We start from the raw sequence: 17524 nt of genomic DNA, 5'->3' as shown, positions 1-17524 counted from the left end.
GGTATTGCTGCAGTGGACAGTTTTGATATAACAGTTAAAATGCATTTTATTTTACCTTTCAGTCACATATATTGAAACCAATTTGTTTGACAGAAATGACACTTTATTCTCTTGAGAAGGATCAGTCATCAGGGCATTTAAAAAGACATACTACACATAGATATACAAGCACAACAACAAGCGTGTACCACTGGGTCATAGCAGCCCCAGGAGGCGGAAGACTCGATTGACCAAAACAGAATTGACCAGGCCGACAATCATATATGTGACGAACTTGTACGGCACCTCGATCTCCTTCCTCCGCCTGGCCTTGGTTCGTTCGTTGGCCGGCACCCTGTGCCAAGAATACAACGCCCGCAGGCTCACTGCCTTGGCCGCCTGGCGGGTCCCCACCAACGCTGAGGCCCCCACCAAGAGGCGGCCCAGACCGGCCGCCAGCGCCCTGCCCGTCAGTGCCGGCCAGGGCACGGGGAATGGCCCCCGCGGCTCGAACGTTTCCCCCAGCCTCTCGTTCGCCCAATACCCCAAAGAGCAGCCGGCGGCCGCTCCCAGGATGGTGGTGGTGTCGCCGCGCGTGGTGCTGTAGTGGTGCAACTCGGGGTAGGTGTAGCTGAGTACCAGGGGGAAGAGCAGGGACACCAGGGGGGCGACGGGGCTGGAGAGCTGGAAGCGGTCAAAGGCGTTCCAGTAGGGGTAGGTTATGGACATCAGGACGGCCGAGATCACAACACCACAGACGACGTCCTGATAGGGGGGGGGGGGGGACACGAGATTTAAGCTCATCTTTCCTCTCTTCCATACTCCCGTTTGCCGCTCATCAGTATTGGAATGAAATCCGATTCACATTATGACTGGGCGCTGTAGTGACATTGTGATGTGTTACTAGATACTTTCTGGGATTTTAGTTAACGTAATATCATGATAGTAAAATGTCGTTTGAGGCTGTATTTAGTGTGCGAAATACCCAGCTGCAATGGGGATCCCAACCTAGATAGTGCTTCAGTAAAGCTGATGTCTTACACAGTCAGGCAACATACATTCTAACTCGAAAGCAAGCAACATGTCTATCTACTGTATATACAGATCAAACACAGAACTGAGACTAATAGCATTGTACACAAAATAGACAACCATGCAACAACTACAGCATGTCAAAGGCCCTGAACAGCACACCGAACCGCCTCTCTTCCCCACTGGCGCGCGCACACACACACACACACACACACACACACCCTTTTGAATAGCCATATTACTTTCCTGACTGACCTGACATTAACCCTCGTTTGTTGGCGCTGTATGGAAGCTTATATGTTCACATGTTGGAAGTAAACAAGAAACAAAACGGGCTCATGATGGGCAGCAGGCTGCGCCGCTTGGATGGCCTCAAGACCTTTTGCTGTATTCATATTTGAAAATGTATTTTATTTATTTTTTCCTAATTGAATAATAGATGTGGTCAGCTTTTAAAACGAGTGTCAAACTTTTTTTTTTTTCCAGACCCCCTTACATTTTGATATGGATACTTTCAGGGGCTCTGAGACCCCCCTAGACCCCCAGTATTTCACACAAAGGCACTATTACAGTAAAGTTATGGTATTTTCTTCTGTGTAAATATCCTATGGAAGCACCAATAGTCATTTCCAAAATATATTGTGATATTACATTTTTTTCAATATCGCCCAGCCACATTGGTGCACAACTTGATGGTGATATGAGGTCTCTTATTAGTAGACTTCCATTCATTTAAAGGCCTCGCATGAAGCCCATGTCCACTGTGACGAGTGTATAAGTAATGTACCGTGCATTGGTTGTGAATGTTTTATATAGAAGGGTGTGTGTGTGTGTGTGTGTGTGTGTGTGTATAGAGGCTAGCTCACCAGTACTGAGTGCATGCCAGTGTACAGACGACTCAGACACACCAGCGAGGACAGCACCACAGCGATCAACAGGCCCACCTCAAACTGGAACTGAGACACACACACACACACACACCCACACACAAAACAGATCATCAACACAGAAACAATCTGTGTTGTCCTTTCTTTCCTCATCCTCCGTTTTTTCCTTCCTGAGTGGAAAACCATCAATCACTCCATTCCACAAGGGAAACATGTAAAGGTTCTCTCTCTCGCAGTGTCCGCCCCCTCCACCCGTTCATTTACCTATGCGCCCCTCCTTCCCCACGCTCGGCCATTTCAATAACAGTGCGAAGAGAAGCCTCATGTATTCATTCACCACCTCCACTGTAACCCGCCCCCCACTCGTCCAGCCCCTTCCCGCCCTCCCGCCCTCCCTCTCTTTCTTTTCCTGTGTCTTTTCCTTTCTTTTGCAGCTGGAAGCCTATTCACGGGCAGTTCATGAAAAGGGGTTTGAAGGCTAGAGTGGTGGTGACGGTGGGGGGATTCACTGTTTGATTGACTGTCGTGACCTCTGACCTGCTGCAGGAAACCTAAAGTGAGGGAGAGAGAGAATCGCCCCGGGGGCCTTTCAGGGACCATTCAGGACCTTGGTAGAACCAAGAGCCTTCAGAGCTATGCGTTTCCCCCTTCTGCGCTCGGAAACCCGGAGGAATTTATTTCTGTACTGGGATGGCTTTTAGGTGCTCTAGATTTCCCTGAACATGAGAACAGCCATGATGAAACAGAGTGGATGAGGACCACAACTCTGCGGGTGGGACCGTAAAGCCTGAGAGCCCCCGGAAGATGTTCTTCTGCTCTCCAACGTGAGAACTGTGATCTAAAAACGAGCACCGAGGATTCATCCGTCTAAGACTTTCCATCAGGATAGCGAGAGAGAGATAACAGACAGAAAGGGCTCAAGAGAAAAGAAGGAGCATGAGTAGTAGAGCGACAGAGGTGGAGATTGACAGTCATTGACTGGGTTGAGTCTATCAGAGTAACGAACAGCAGCTGGGTGGGTGTCGCCGATGGTGACTGATGGTGACTGCCAGCTCCACCCCTTTCTGGCCCATTGTCAGGCGGCTCAGCCTGCGCTTGGTAACAGACAGTGGGGACACACCTCCCCATCGCAGTGAGCCATCAACCAACAAACTCCCAAAAGCGCCGGCTCCAGGACTTACAGTAGATAGTTTTAGTCATGCAAAAGCCTCCTTTTTTAATCCAAGAGAAGCCGTGTGTTTCGGCCGTTTCACGCCTTTTGTGAGTCTCTCGCTTAAGCTTATCCAGCAGCTCACTGATCCAATGTTATCTACCCTTCGGAAAAAGATCTTTCGTTGGCATGGCACAAAATCGGGAGAGCAACCATGCGCCAGTTGGCTTATGAGTAAAAACAAAGCGTTTACAGCCCCCTGCGTAAAGATCACATTACCAAAGAAACCCATCTGAACCCCAAGCCCTAGTCGTGAACCTCTGTGATCGCCCGCCCACCGTACCTGGAACCTGGGCGTGGCGCTGAGGAGGAGAGTGAAGCAGATGGAGGTGGCGGCCATGGCGTGCGTGGAAGGCAGGCCGTACTCTGCGTCGACGCGCGTCTCCAGCTTGACCACCGGGGGCGACAGAGGGCGGGGCAGTTTCAGCAGATCCTTCAACACTTGGCCCACGTACATCACCAGCTAGAGGAGAGGGGAGATGCCTCTGAGTGCTCGACAGCATAAAGGATATTGAGAGTCGGCTGTCAGAGATAGGACCATGAGCTTTAGACAGATTACGTCGATCATATTCCGATTTTGCGGAGAAGGTTATAGATCGCATTAGAACAGGGAGGTTACCCTAGATGTACAGGGTAGCTACAGTAAATGAAAAATGCAAATTCTGCCATTGAACACTGCACAATCTATTGCTGGAAGCCAGGAATTGAACTAACAACGTTCTGCTGACACAGCGTCTACAGCTTGTGTCATTTTGACACCGTGACACACTTGCTGTAAGGTGTGTGTGTGTGTGTCTATGTGTGTGTGTGTGTGTGTGTGCGCGTGTATGTGTGTGTGCGCGCGCTGTCAGGAAACGGCCAAATGTGCCGTCGACTGCGTTTCACAAGATCCCTGGTGCCGTAGAGAGGGCCGGCTCTCTGCAGCTCCAGGTTTATTTAAGGCCTCTGGCTTGTATATTTAATGAAAGGCTGTCTCCGTGAGGATCATTAAGAGAGAGAGAGAGAGAGAGAGAGAGAGAGCGAGAGAGAGAGAGAGAGAGAGAGAGAGCAAGGGGCCAGAGACAGACTAATGTGTGTGTTTAAGGGCGAGGAGGGAAAATGGAGAGGTTGCCGTTACCGCTTCCTGTAAAGCCGTAATGAGGAGGAGAAGCGTGTTGCCATGGAAAAAAAAACAAGGGATATGCAAAGAGGTCTGATAGCTCAATGCTAGCATTGCCACCCAAACTGAGGAGATAATAGCGGGACTTATTTTTTACCCAAACGCACGCCCGCCCTTGAGCCCGGCTGTGGCCGGATAGGAATCACGATTGGAATATTTTACCCTGCTCCTCGGGCACTCGCTGCTCCGAGCCGCGGCCAGTTAGTCGCTACTGAAGCACCCACCGCTTTGAGTGCTTGCATAATATCATAACCCTCTCTCCACCGCGAACACGAGTCCGAATGCCCCCCCACGGGCCGCCATGCCATTCACTGGCCTCTTTGTGAGGATCGCATCAAAGGAGCTGACGCGGGCGCGGCCCCCGATCGTGCGAAGACGGCTTAAAAAACACCCCCACTGCTCCCACGCACATGGGGGACAGCGGCATCCTCCCAGCGTGAGGGAGTGCGTTGGTTGGTGTTATCTGGTGAATGGTCGGATTGATCCACTTTGATCCCTCAGCATTCTAGCGGGAGTCGGCGCTGTGGGTGGGGGTGTGGGTCGGTGTGTGTCTGTGGGGGGCTGGACTACGTGGGTTTGCTGTGCAGACAAACTCAGCCCCACCACATTGTGAAAAGTGTCACCGGAGACTTTCCGCTTCCGGTATCTTCCGTCCGGCGGGTTCGGTGGATGTTTTGCATGCAGCAGGCGGCGGTGGAAACGACTCGTCACGGGGATTCAGTAGCATGCGCTGAGTGACGGCCAACCAGAAATAACGCCAAAGTCACCCCTGCAACGAAGGCACATGCGTCCCCACAGAAGGCAGTGAAAAGGACGCTGGACGTTGGGAGGAGGGGAGTCTGGGGGGTGGGCAGACGGGGGGGTTGCTTGGAAGTGCGGTAAGACGTGCCCCAAGGGGCCGGCGGAACAAATGGTCAGCCCAGAGAGAGAGAGAGAGAGAGAGAGAGAGAGAGAGAGAGAGAGAGCACTCAGAGCAACGATGGACCAATAAAACCCACTGTCGGCAGACAAGGAGGGGGAGAAAAACAGGGATAACTGGTAATGGCTAACTAGATTGTGTATGCTTTGTAGGGTGTGTGTGTGTGTGTGTGTGTGTGTTTGTGCCGTTGAAAGAGGTGTTTGTTTGAGTTCGCCCGTGTCTGGTCCTGTGTTGGGGGTTTGGGTGCTTGAGGGTGGCGGGGCTGGGGTGGTGTTACTCCAGAAGAATGGCATGTACTGCCCTAGGGGGCCAAGCGGGGAGGGTTCAGATGCAGGGCACCCACGATATGCCCGAGGCAAGGACATAAAGGGCACACAAACATGCTGCCCATCACAGCCTTTCTCCAGAGAAATGGACCTGTGTGTGTGTGTGTGTGTGTGTGTGTGTGTGTGTGTGTGCGTGCGCGCGTGCGTGCGCGTGCGTCTGCGTGCATCTAGACATGTTTTATCACTCTTTTGGATTCATATATTGAATGTTGCATCACATAGTGTATTGGCCTTTCATAGAAATAGGATTTTTATTTAAATCCCAGTAATCATCTTAAGGATGAATATTTTTGTCGTCATTTTTAGTCATCGATTATGTCCTATGTGTGGTCCCTCTCATCCCTCGGTCACCCCTGCAGCGGGGCCCCCTGATCACCTTGGCCCCCGATGGCCCCCTTGCCTGCGGGGGTATGGATATGGTGGCGGTGTCACAGACAGGCCACGACGGAGAATAATGGGGGTGACGAGGATGAAAGGAGGTTGAAAGGGGACAAGGGTGAGAGAGAGAGAGAGAGAGAGATAGAGAAAAGTGGCATTGTTCTACGGGGGGCAGGGGGCAGGGGGGAGGCTGCCGTGACCTACCGTCCACATGTTGACCAGGCGCCGGCAGAGGAAGGGGTCCAGGCTCCAGTGGATGCAGGGCAAACAGGTGATGTAGAACACCTCGTGCCCCAGACCCGCCGAGAGCAGGAAGAGGCAGTGCAGCGGCCAGTTGCGCACCTCGTACCGGGGCCCGCCGCAGCCCTGTGTGGGGTAAACAAACACACATAACACCATACCAGGTACAATGGCACTGGCTGCGTAAATATGGCCGCCTCCTAAGTTGATGCTGCCGGGTCCAATCGGCCCCTGGGGACCGGACAAGGGCCAGAGCTCATCCGTCGCTAGAGTTTAGCTCCCACTGATCTCGTGACGTCAAACCCCGACCCGATCTTGTATCTCTGGAGCCTTCTCCAGAACAGTCAATGTCACGTTTCCACCAACAAAAATATAAATAAATGTAATGGCTCATGTTTAAAGCCTTTAGTTTATAACCAACTTTTGGTAAAAGTAAATATTTTTTTTACTCCGAGAGCCACAGTTATACTTAGGCCTTCAAATGGGCCCCGGGTGGCTTACTAATGGGTATAAACCCAACACAAAAAAAATCCAAGAGTCACATGCTCAGCAAAGCAGCGGCTTTCAATGATGAGAGTAAAAATAACGACTGATTGATTAACCTGAACCTTTACATTTGGGAAAGGAACAGCATTGCCTCTACCCATCTGAAAATAAATGAATAACTGTAAATATGTAAATACATCATGTTCAACCCGCAAATGCTTTTCATGCATAGCCCTGGCTAGAATGTAAACAAACCGGGCGGTAAACCAAAAACAATCTTGCAATCATGTAAACAATCTACAGTTCTAGAGCATCTGGAGGAACAAGAAAACCAGGTCAGGGACTCTCATTTCAAAATAATCCTCCTAAATTTTGCATAGACTTTCACTCACTGGCGCCACACATCCATTGCTTCTGTGTTTATGGTCGGAATTGCTGTCCTGGCGGCTTTCCACCGCGGTTTCCCTCCCATGGCGGCCAGAGGCTGTCAAAGTGCACACCTTCTCTCCGCCGCCGTGATGGGCGTGAGCCTCCCTGAGAACGAGTCCACACCGTCTCTGGAACCGGGCCACGAGTTCCGAATCGTGGAGGCGAGCCAGGAACTCGATCATGCCGAGACAAGACAAAATCCAAAAGCTTATTTGGGCAATATGCGATGGTGTCGTTTCTAAAAACAAAACAATACAGAAGAAACGTGTGATATATCTCCCCTGGAGAGCTCACCAGCAGGTGTAGTAGGGCACGTTCACAGGTGCGTCTGGGACAGGTGTGCGCAGGGGGTGGAGTTAAAGCAAAGTGGAGTAGGTAGCCACTGCCCAACCTTTGGACTGGGAGGGTACTCGCTATGAAAGGTTTAACCCTATATTTAACGTATGTTTCAATGTTTAACCATTGAACAGCGTTTCGGCCAGAAATCATCATATCGCTGACTATCATTACAAACTTCCCCAGATATTAACGTTTGTCAACATGGTTGTCATCAAGGTTTCCCTTGAGATTACACTACTTGTTTTTCATTACAAAGCATACATTATGCACTAATTATGCATCAACCTCACCGCGATGGCCTTAATGTGCATGCTGGCTTTTTTCAGACAAGTTTTAAGTATCTTACACACGTTTCTCTCGCATTTGATGAGGGGCCGATTTGGCACAATAACATTCATTATGATGAGCGGTCATGATGATGACAAACGTACCTCACATCGGAACAGTCATATGAATAATTGAATTGAATTTCTTTTTAATGACAAGTCAGCACATTTTAGTGAACGTAGAAAGCACCAGGTTTGCGTTGTTCAGAATGAACAGCTCAAGGACAGATTTGACGTCATGAACTTGTGTAACTGCAGGTCTGGTATAGCCCCCGCCCCCCCCCCCCCCCCCCCCCCACGGTACTATTCTGATGATGAAATTTTTAAATGTATGGGTTTAAATTTCTTTCTGACTAGCATGAAATCAAAGTGGGATACTGGTTCCTGGTTCTGGCATGATCAAGTCCTGAAGCCATCAGCACATGAGTATAGTGGATGAAGCGGACCCGACCCTCCAAGCATTCTGCCGCCGTTGTCAGAGCTGGGGAGCAGCCAAAACTCGCCAAAAGAACATCTGCAGGCTTCCTGACCCCCGCAAGGGACTGGCAGCTGTTGGTGGACCTCGAACGGCAGCTGAAATTCCCCAGCCGTATTGCAGCCATCACCCTGCGACCAGACATTGTACTTGCGTCTGCGTCCACCAAGCAAGTACAAGTACTGCTGGAGATGAAGGTCCCATGGGAAGATCGCATGGAAGAGGCCTTTTAAAGGAAGTTCTCCAAGTACACAGGACTGGTCAGCAACTGTCAGCAGGCTGGATGGAGAGCGAGGTGTCTCCCAGTGGAGGTCGGATGCAGGGGATTCGCAGCCTGTTCTTTAGCCAGAGCCTCAGATATTTGGGCATCGGGGGGGAGGGAAAGAGGAGAGCCGTCCGCAGTACCACCGATGCGGCCGAGAGGGCTTCAAGATGGCTGTGGTTCAAAGGAAGAGAGCCGCCGGAGTCGCAGCTAGCCACCTGGACACAAGGTGGGGTCTGCACAGCCCCGGCTGGGTCACCTGCGGGAGGGTGTATGATGTTGAAAGACCAGAAAGCCCCGATCACTGAAGATGGGTCCAGAGGCATTAGTAGATGTATGTACACAGCGGCTGAAAATTTGAATGTACTCATCAGCCAGTGCGGTAAACACTTCCATGGTAACAGCAAGCTCCACCAAGCAGAAACGTCGTTATTACACTTAGTATTGTGGGTAGTGTAGTACTTCTCTGTAGCTAGCTAGTCCAGGGGGGGTTGCCTGGACTAGCTGGGCAACCATAGCAGCTGGACTTGTAAAACCTGGACTACATCCATCAACACATGCTAGAGTTTAATAACATGTGCTTCTACATTTGTGAACCCTCTGCATTTTGCAATCAAAATAGTTGTCTGTATGTGCAGGTACACATACAAACTCTATTTTACAGCAAAAGATAACAAAAGTAAACATAAAAAAAATGAATGTGGAAAATAATACATTGAATATGGGTATGTATAATTGCACACAAGAAAAAATAGCTTTCCATTCCCATTCATAAATCCAAACGAAAATACACTTAAACATCGAGTATTATAGACCAGTAAAAATACATGTCAGTTCAGCCAGGTCGTTGAATTGTGTCATTTACAAATTTAAATACATTGGACCGAAGCTAAATGGACCATAAACATGTCAGATTTGTGTCTGTAAAACAGCATCCAATGCGTCCTTTGCCTGGATTCGTCTCTGCATGTGCTTCTGTCCGCTGCCCTTCCAGCCCAGACGGACAGAAGAAGAAAAAAAAAAAAAAACCGCATCCTCTTAAAATAGACGGAGCTATAACGGGAAAGCGAGAGATCAACATCCGCGAACCGAGAGCGACCCATCGCCGCCTCTACTCGTGGGATCTCTCGGATGGCGGTGACTCCTGGTTCCCGCACGGAACGGGAGCGTTTAAAACTCGACCGTCGTTCGTTCTAACAATTTATTTTAAGGATCGGGGGCTATTTGATTGTTTTGGGGTTGTTTTTTTTTTGCATTGGAAATGTATTAAAGTGCATGTCAACAATGATGGCGGTTTTCATGGGGGGGGGTGGGTGCACCGTCATCAGCATCTGTCCCACAGCTCCCCTTTGTGTTACGGGTGAGGGCTTCGACTCCTTTTTCGAAACTCGGTTCTTGACGAGTCACTCGGTAAAGAAAAGCGAGAGAGAGAGAGAGAAAAGTCAGAGTCGCCCGATTTCCCGACTCTTCGTCCATTTGATTCAGTTTGGTAAAACACGCGGGGCGGGCGAGGGAGAACGGTGCAGAGTCGGTCGTCTCTCGGTTTGTCGAATGTCCTCGCACCGTCTCTCGATTCCCAACACTTATTCAGTCCTGTCAGAATTGGTTATTTACGTTGGTGGAAGAATGCCAACTGTGCATCCCAGGCAATCTCCGAGTCTCTTAAAAACGGTATTTATTTTGGCAAAGTGGGTATCAGCAAAACGGTTTTAACCAAAATGAATCATTTTGACGGAAATTCAAAAGTACACATTTCTCACATTTAATGTGAATTGTGAATTATAGTAGCTTGTCGTTTTTTGCGCCTCGCACTGCACTTTTGTCCTCGGTAATTATGTTCACTGCGTTAGTGGAAGATTCACTCGCTCGCCCACATTTCTTTATTCTCTTTTATTTCATCGTCATTTTTATTCTCCATTTTCTTTTCTCCGGACTGTCAAGCTTTCTGAGGTGTCGCCCCCCCCCCCCCCCTGTAAATGCAGATGAACCCGGCGGAATAAACTGTTTCCGATTTCTCGTTGTCGTCTTGCCGGAGTCACTCCCGACGCCCGGTTCATTTAGACGGATCCGTTCGCCGCGGAGCGAATCGTCCGCGCGTCACGCAGCCCCCCCCCCCCCCCCCCCAGCATTACGTCATCGGCTCCCACACACACGCCGCTCGCGGAACGAGGCTTGTTTTCAGTAGTCTACTCCGTCATCATTCGAAATTTCGAAACGTTTATTTTATAATAATAATAATAATAATAATAATAATAATAATAATAATAATAATAATAATTATTATTATTATTGGGGGTTTTTTTAAGAATCGGAGAGGTTTGGATTTTTAATACGGGTGGGGTGGTGGGGTATTATCACGCGTGTCAACAGTGATGGCGGTTTCGTGAACTGGTGTGGAGGAGGAGGAGGAGGAGGAGGGGGGAGAGGGAGCGAGAACGGGAGACGCGCACCGTCGTCAGCACCCCCCCCCCCCCTCCCCCCTTTGTGCGCACCGGAGAACGCGAGCGGCCGGAGACGCCATGGCGGCGGTAGACGCGGCACCGGGCGGAGCGGCGTTCCCCTACGAGGAGTACGAGTGCAAGATCTGCTACAACTACTTCGACCTCGACCGCCGCGCGCCCAAGATCCTCGAGTGCCTCCACACGTTCTGCGAGGAGTGTCTGCACACGCTGCATCTGCGCGAGGAGCGGCCGTGGCGCGTCAGCTGCCCCGTCTGCCGCCACCGGACGCCCGTGCCGGACTACCGGGTCCGCAATCTGCCCAACAACACCAAGGTGACCGAGGACTTCCCGCTCTACATCGACTCGGACCCGCTGCCGCAGGACGCGCTGTCGCCGCACCCGCCGCCGCTGCACCCGGCGCTGGTCGCCCTCCGCCGCGAGGAAGGCGCGTCGGGGGCGTCGGCGGCGGCGTCCGCCGCCGACGCCGGCACCGCGGCCACCAACACCACGGCGACCCCCTCCACCACCCTGTCCACCGCCACCACGCTCTCCCAGGACTCGGCGCGCTACGACAGCTGCCAGAGCTGCAAGCGGGTGGCGCTGACCACCGGCTGCGTGTGCGTGATCTTCTCCTTCCTGTCCATGCTGGTGCTGCTGTTCATGGGCCTGATCTTCGTGCACAGCCACGGCAGCCCGCCCTCGCCGGCCGGACCCATCTGCCTGTCCGTGGCCAGCGTCCTCGCCATGTTTTCCGTGGTGGTCACGTGGCTGATATGCTGGCTAAAATACAGACCCGACCACGAGGCGGGCCGCGCGTCCGCCACCGGCCACTCCCGGAGGAACGCCTGACGACGGCGTGACGTGGCGGCGACCGGGACCGAAGAAAACCACTGTTTGTTTTTGTTTGTCTGTTTGTTTGTTTTTTTGTTTTCTTTTTGCGTGGGTGTGTGTGTGTGTGTGTGTGTGTGTGTGTACATACTACTGGCAACTAGAGCGGTCACAATTATTATCTGAGCGCCGATTAATCACGATTATTCGTGCACATCGCGATCGTTTTTTGTAAAAAAACATCATGTTTCCTCCCAAATTGAAGGGGAATTAGCTGTCTACCCAAATGTTCTATGTTCAATGCCAATGGCTCTTCTGCAATAGGTAGACATGCATTATTTTAAGTTAAGCTTTATTTTATGCCACGATTATATTGGCATGAAGTGAACCAACAAAGACAATGCAATTGTTAATCACAATTATTTGTTTGACAAATAATCGTCAACTAAAATGTCATGATTGTGACTGCCCTAGTGGCAACTGATATTCCTACTCCCTTAACTTCTTTTTTTTTTTTTTCTTCTTTTTTTTTAGGTAAAAATATATCGTCCAAAAAAATAGCCTTTTGATAGTATAGCAAAACACCCAAAGGCCTTCATCTTGTTTTGAGCAACAGGCCGACAGGATCCTTGATTATCTCCTACTACAATTGTGCACTTGCTGGGTCCCCTGGGAGTGGATTTGTCCAGGGTTCTGACTTTTTCCTTTGGAGTCACACTAACCAATGGTTTGTTTGATTTGACAACTGAGAGAATGTGGAGTGCTCATTTCCAGGGTTTGATTAAAAAAAACCAAAACAAAAAACAAAAAAAAAGAGAAATATGCATATCCCACTATGCCACTCACTGTATGACAACTGCTCATAATCCACTCTTATAGCTTGAGAAAAAGCACTTATTGTACAAATACTTTCCGTGTACGCCTCCTGAGTTTCAGGATCATTCAGTTTTGTTTGGGTTTTTATATTATGATTATGGTATTTATGGTTATTGACAAATCTCAATCGGTGAAAACGGTATTGTATACAGTATTTTAACTGTAAATAGTCCACAGATACAGTATAACTGTTAAATGGAGAGAACTGAAAGGCCTTATATGAACAGGATGGGTGTGATAATATTAAGACACTTCTAATCCCTGTGATTTTTTCGTTGTCATGGATTGAACTTGCCTTAGATAACTACACTATTTACATTGTTGTGGTGTACCCCATGAACCCCAAGTCCATAGTGAAGCCTAAAGTCATTTCCAGTGTTTTATCCCATCGCGCTGTCTCCTATTTTGTGCATGTTAGGCTACTGAGACCATCGCTTTTCTTTACAGGGAAACGCAGGTCGTCTCTTGCACTCACACGCCTCACCTTGTCCCTCTCCCAAAGTTGGGTTAGGGTTAGGCTCAATCAATCATCATCAATCAATCAATCAATCAAACAATCAATCAACCAGCCCATTGCTCACACAAAGGCTCCGTCGAGACTGTTTTTTATCGCAATGCTGCTGTGATGTTGACAATGCGTGGGCACAGTCACAGTGGGAGTGTTACCCCCTTCCTGTCCAGGGCAAAGTTCAAAGATCTGATGGGAACGAGATGGAGCAGAGAAGGCAGGGCCCTTCATGCGGAGCCGCCTGCCTTCCTTCCTTCTCTGCCTTTAGTCATGTACCTGGAAAGACATGAGTTTTTCCTTCTTCTTCTTCTTCTTGCATGCAGGCTTTGATCAGAGGCCCGATCTGATGGGGTGATGTCTTTGAGTGTGTAGACATTATGTGAGTTTGCAGGTATACAGAATCCCAATTTGGACCTTGCCCTTCAATCAAGAGGCCAAATCAGATTTGCGGGTGAGATTTGATCTGATTCGAATCCATTAAATAATAACACTTTCTGTCAATAGGAACACACCTATTCACGTTATAAGTAAAGTCTGCCCCGGTGCACTCCCATTTTTAGACCGCATACCGTTGTTAAATAGAATAGAATATCTCTTTATTGTCATTGTACAAGTACAACGAAATTAGTCCTCTGCATTTGACCTATCCTTTACCCAGGAGCAGTGGGCAGCCGCAGTGCAGCGCCCGGGGACCAACTCCAGCTCTTTTACCAGTGCCTCGGTCAGGGGCACCGACAGGGGCGTTAACCCCCGAACATACATGACCTTGAAGAAAGCTATGGCGCGATATTGACAATAACAACCTTTGAATCCCAACGACTTTTACCTCTATGAAAGAAACAAAAGGCCTCATCTCATTAGACTTACGGTTATCAGAGATTCATCTCTGGAAATTGCAGTTTATCTTCAAGTATGGACCCCAAATTGGGCTTTGGGAAAGACAACATCCGACCACACAAGGTCATAGAAAATAACCCTCACCCTTAAAAACTAACAAGCCCATTCTGAAGTACTATGAAGATGGTAGTGCTATATATACCTACTTGCCCTATAGATTTTGGACAATGACAGTGTAACTCGCTCTGATCCACTGAGTCCTGATAATACACAGTTCCCCAACCTTCCTGTCAGTATTTAAGATATATTTGACGTGGGCCTATAGATGTGTAGTTCTGTCATAGCACTTATTGCCCGTGCACCTCAAACCCCACAGTTAGGATTATGGCAAAAAAATACAATTCAATGAATAACTCAAAATCTCACCAAACTCATATTCCATGCCTGCTTTGACCCCTGTTTTCAATTTAAGATGATGCACTTTTTAAACCCTCTTATTCCACACGAGTAATAGGGTCATATTTAGCAAACGTAAGCTCATTGTATTTATTAATAGGGATCTAGAAGATATTTGTCGGTTTTATGGCAACGTGTGGTGGTTGTTGTTAAGGTTCCAAATGTATTTGCACAGAGAAATGTTCCTTATGTGCTGTTTTACAAACATAAATACATTTCAATAATAAAGAAAACAAGAAGTTTGAATCGCTCGTCTCAGGTCCTGGGTGTGTGTGTGTGTGTGTGAGAGAGAGAGAGGGAGAGAGAGAGAGAGAGAGAGAAAGACTGATGGCCTGGCCCTGGTCTTTCCCACCTGTAGAGACACCTGTAGAGAGCTGGAATGCCATTATCTTACCGTCCCTTTCATGCAGTGACACATGTGACATCAGCATTTGGATGATGGGTAAAAAGAAGGTGGGACAACAAAACTGCTTTTCTGCTCCTATAAAATGCCTCAACTATGTAATCATTCTTCATGAGCTGTATGAGACTGGAAACTATAATCACACGGTATGTCAAATACGCCCTCTACTGACATACAAAGGACAATACATGTAAAGAAAAAGTTATAGCTCTGTCTGAGTTGTGTGTTCAAGGGCTTCAGCCACCAGTCTAAGATTTGTTTACCTGCTATATGAAACTTATTTTTGCTCTATGTCTGTATAGGCCCCAACAGCAATCTGCTTTCCGAAGATGCTTAAATCTATCTATCTATCTATCTATCTATCTATCTATCTATCTATCTATCTATCTATCTATCTATCTATCTGTTGATCTATCTATCTATCTATCTATCTATCTATCTATCTATCTATCTGTTGATCTATGTTTTTATCTATCTATCTATCTATCTATCTATCTATCAGTCTATCTATCTATCTATCTATCTATCTATCTATCTATCTATCTATCTATCTATCTGTTGATCTATGTTTTTATCTATCTATCTATCTATCGATCTATCTATCGATCTATCTTTCTATCTATCTATCTATCTATCTATCTATCTATCTATCTATCTATCTATCTGTTGATCTATGTTTTTATCTATCTATCTATCTATCTATCTATCTATCTATCTATCTATCGATCTATCTATCGATCTATCTTTCTATCTATCTATCTATCTATCTATCTATCTATCTATCTATCTATCTATCTATCTATCTATCTATCTATCTATCTATCGATCTATCTATCGATCTATCTTTCTATCTATCTTTCTGTTTCTGTTTTCCTCTCCATAGTCTACTTTTCCTGAAGAATTTTACACCAGTATAAAATGCATTTTTAACCCTTTGCTTATATGTTGGGCAAATATCTCGACACCTTTTTGTAGTACCCTTTTGTAAGTATTCTGATACGAGGTGAAGTTAATATTGAATTCAATATTTTTATTCGATTCTCATAGCCAGGCCTACTTTTCTAGGCCAATATTTGTATTGAAGTTGCGTTTCAAGCCGAAAGATGATCGTTGTTCGATGAATTATAACGATTCCCGTTCACTCGCTCGGCGTTACTTGTGTATAAACGACAAGGGCGGAAATCACCTGATTCAACAAATAGCTGTTTGTGGAGCAGTTGCTTCGCCGAGGGTGTGTGTGATCGTGCAACTAATTTATTTCTCATCAAGCCAGATTTCAGATTTTTTTTTTTTTTTTTTTTTTTTTTTTGGTATTGCATTCCCCCGGTAATGGATTGGACATGGGGATTCGGTGTCGCTTTTAAGAAGGGAGGTATGCATCACTCTTCTCTCTGTTTTCCATTCGTCCCTCTGTTTTCTTGGCTGTAATATCCAGTTTCAATAAGCCCAAGGACCCTCTAAATCGTCACGTCTGAAGACTGATGCCCCCCGCCCCCCGCCCCCCTTTGACAAACCAGGAGGGATGGCTCTGCAGATACACATCTCAACTCCTGGGGTAAAGGTTATTACCTGTTATAATAACCCGGTTATTACCTGCTGTAATGTCAACAGCATATCAATGTTTGTTTTTCCTATAGGCCGGCAAAGTTTTTTCCCGCCTCTCTGTACACCTCTACATGTTGATAAAAGGTTATTCACTTATAGCCCGGACTATTTTAAAACTGCACGCCTTTGCTCTTACATTCATTTATTACATACAAAAAACAAAATTAAGAATTCTTTGAAATATCAGACATGGCCCACTAAACGTAACAACCATTAACACGAATAATAAACCACAGGTTTCTGGAGAAAATAATCCCCCAAAAAAATGATTTCAAAAGAATTTCGATTTATTTTTTGAGGTCATGCTGTCAACTTTAAGTTGCCTATTTGAATGGCAGAAATTCAACATTTTAAAATGTTTTTTCAAAAAGAAAAAAAAAAAGGAAAATGCAATATGATAAAGTGTACTTTGAGGAGTTGGAAGAGCTCATCAGGTCTTATATCTCTGACAATTGTTATGCATGACTCAGTTACTATTATCGTAAGATACTGAGGCGTTATTGATAACAAATTCAGAGATACATTTTCCGATTCCATTGGTAATTTTATTTTTAATCCTTTCTTTATAACACAGCTATAATTCTTATGTTTCATACACACCAGCCTCTAGCAAAGATGCATGATTCAATTTTAGTATAATGTTGATTAAATAACCATTATATAGGGAGCACAAGATATAGGGGTTATATATATATATGTGTCCAATTTTATTGTTTTATTCTACGATAATAAGAACGAGTGGTAACCTGTACCTCCGTTAAGAGTTTTCCATGTGTAATTCAGGAAATGTAAGTCGTTGATTGGAAATCGTTTCACCTTCTGAGGGTTGGACAGAAGGTCGGACAAACTTGGTGAAGTTATTCCCAATCAAATGTCTTTATTCAAAGAGCCACTGCATCGGTGATCGTTTGGTGACCGAAGGGGACAACCGACGCGTGAAGGGCATCCAAAACGCAAGAACGAAAAAGACGCCGGTTCCCAAAAACGAACTACGGAACTTTAATTACGTTGTCACTTAACAGACGTAAACAGTGGACTTGTTGCACGTCGCGCCGTGCGGACGCGCTTTATGGCGACTCTGGCGTCGTATCCCGCTGCGGCGCAGGGATCGTCGGGACTCCCC

General features: G+C 47.2%; 2 protein-coding genes across 2 annotated transcripts; one reads left to right on the top strand and one right to left on the bottom strand.

Annotated features, from left to right (window-relative positions):
* Positions 1-137: 137 nt before the first annotated feature.
* Positions 138-7232, bottom strand: sgpp2 (sphingosine-1-phosphate phosphatase 2). The gene is made up of 5 exons (XM_080007020.1): positions 7009-7232; positions 6095-6256; positions 3392-3571; positions 1878-1967; positions 138-744 (listed from the first exon to the last, which is right to left on the bottom strand). Exons 1-5 carry the CDS (start codon positions 7225-7227, stop codon positions 196-198), a joined length of 1200 nt encoding a protein of 399 aa, XP_079863146.1. The 5' UTR covers positions 7228-7232; the 3' UTR covers positions 138-195.
* Positions 7233-10945: 3713 nt separating this feature from the next.
* rnf228 (ring finger protein 228) lies at positions 10946-14639 on the top strand. The gene is made up of 2 exons (XM_080006483.1): positions 10946-13551; positions 13759-14639. The coding sequence occupies exon 1, from the start codon at positions 10967-10969 to the stop codon at positions 11735-11737; it is 771 nt and encodes a 256-aa protein (XP_079862609.1). The 5' UTR covers positions 10946-10966; the 3' UTR covers positions 11738-13551; positions 13759-14639.
* Positions 14640-17524: the final 2885 nt, after the last annotated feature.

This window comes from Zeus faber (genome assembly GCF_960531495.2).
Source record: "Zeus faber genome assembly, chromosome: 9".
NCBI classification, from domain to species: domain Eukaryota; kingdom Metazoa; phylum Chordata; class Actinopteri; order Zeiformes; family Zeidae; genus Zeus; species Zeus faber.
The sequence above is the reverse complement of the archived record's forward strand: the minus strand, read 5'-3'. Positions and strand labels throughout refer to the sequence as shown.

Coding starts and splice junctions, on each gene's coding strand:
- rnf228 (XM_080006483.1), top strand. CDS start 10,967: ATGGCGGCGGTAGACGCGGCACCGGGCGGAGCGGCGTTCCCCTACGAG.
- sgpp2 (XM_080007020.1), bottom strand. CDS start 7,227: ATGATCGAGTTCCTGGCTCGCCTCCACGATTCGGAACTCGTGGCCCGG. Junction 6,257..7,008: donor GCAATGGATGTGTGGCGCCA/GTGAGTGAAAGT, acceptor TACCCCACACAG/GGCTGCGGCGGGCCCCGGTA. Junction 3,572..6,094: donor GCCTGGTCAACATGTGGACG/GTAGGTCACGGC, acceptor CCTCTCCTCTAG/CTGGTGATGTACGTGGGCCA.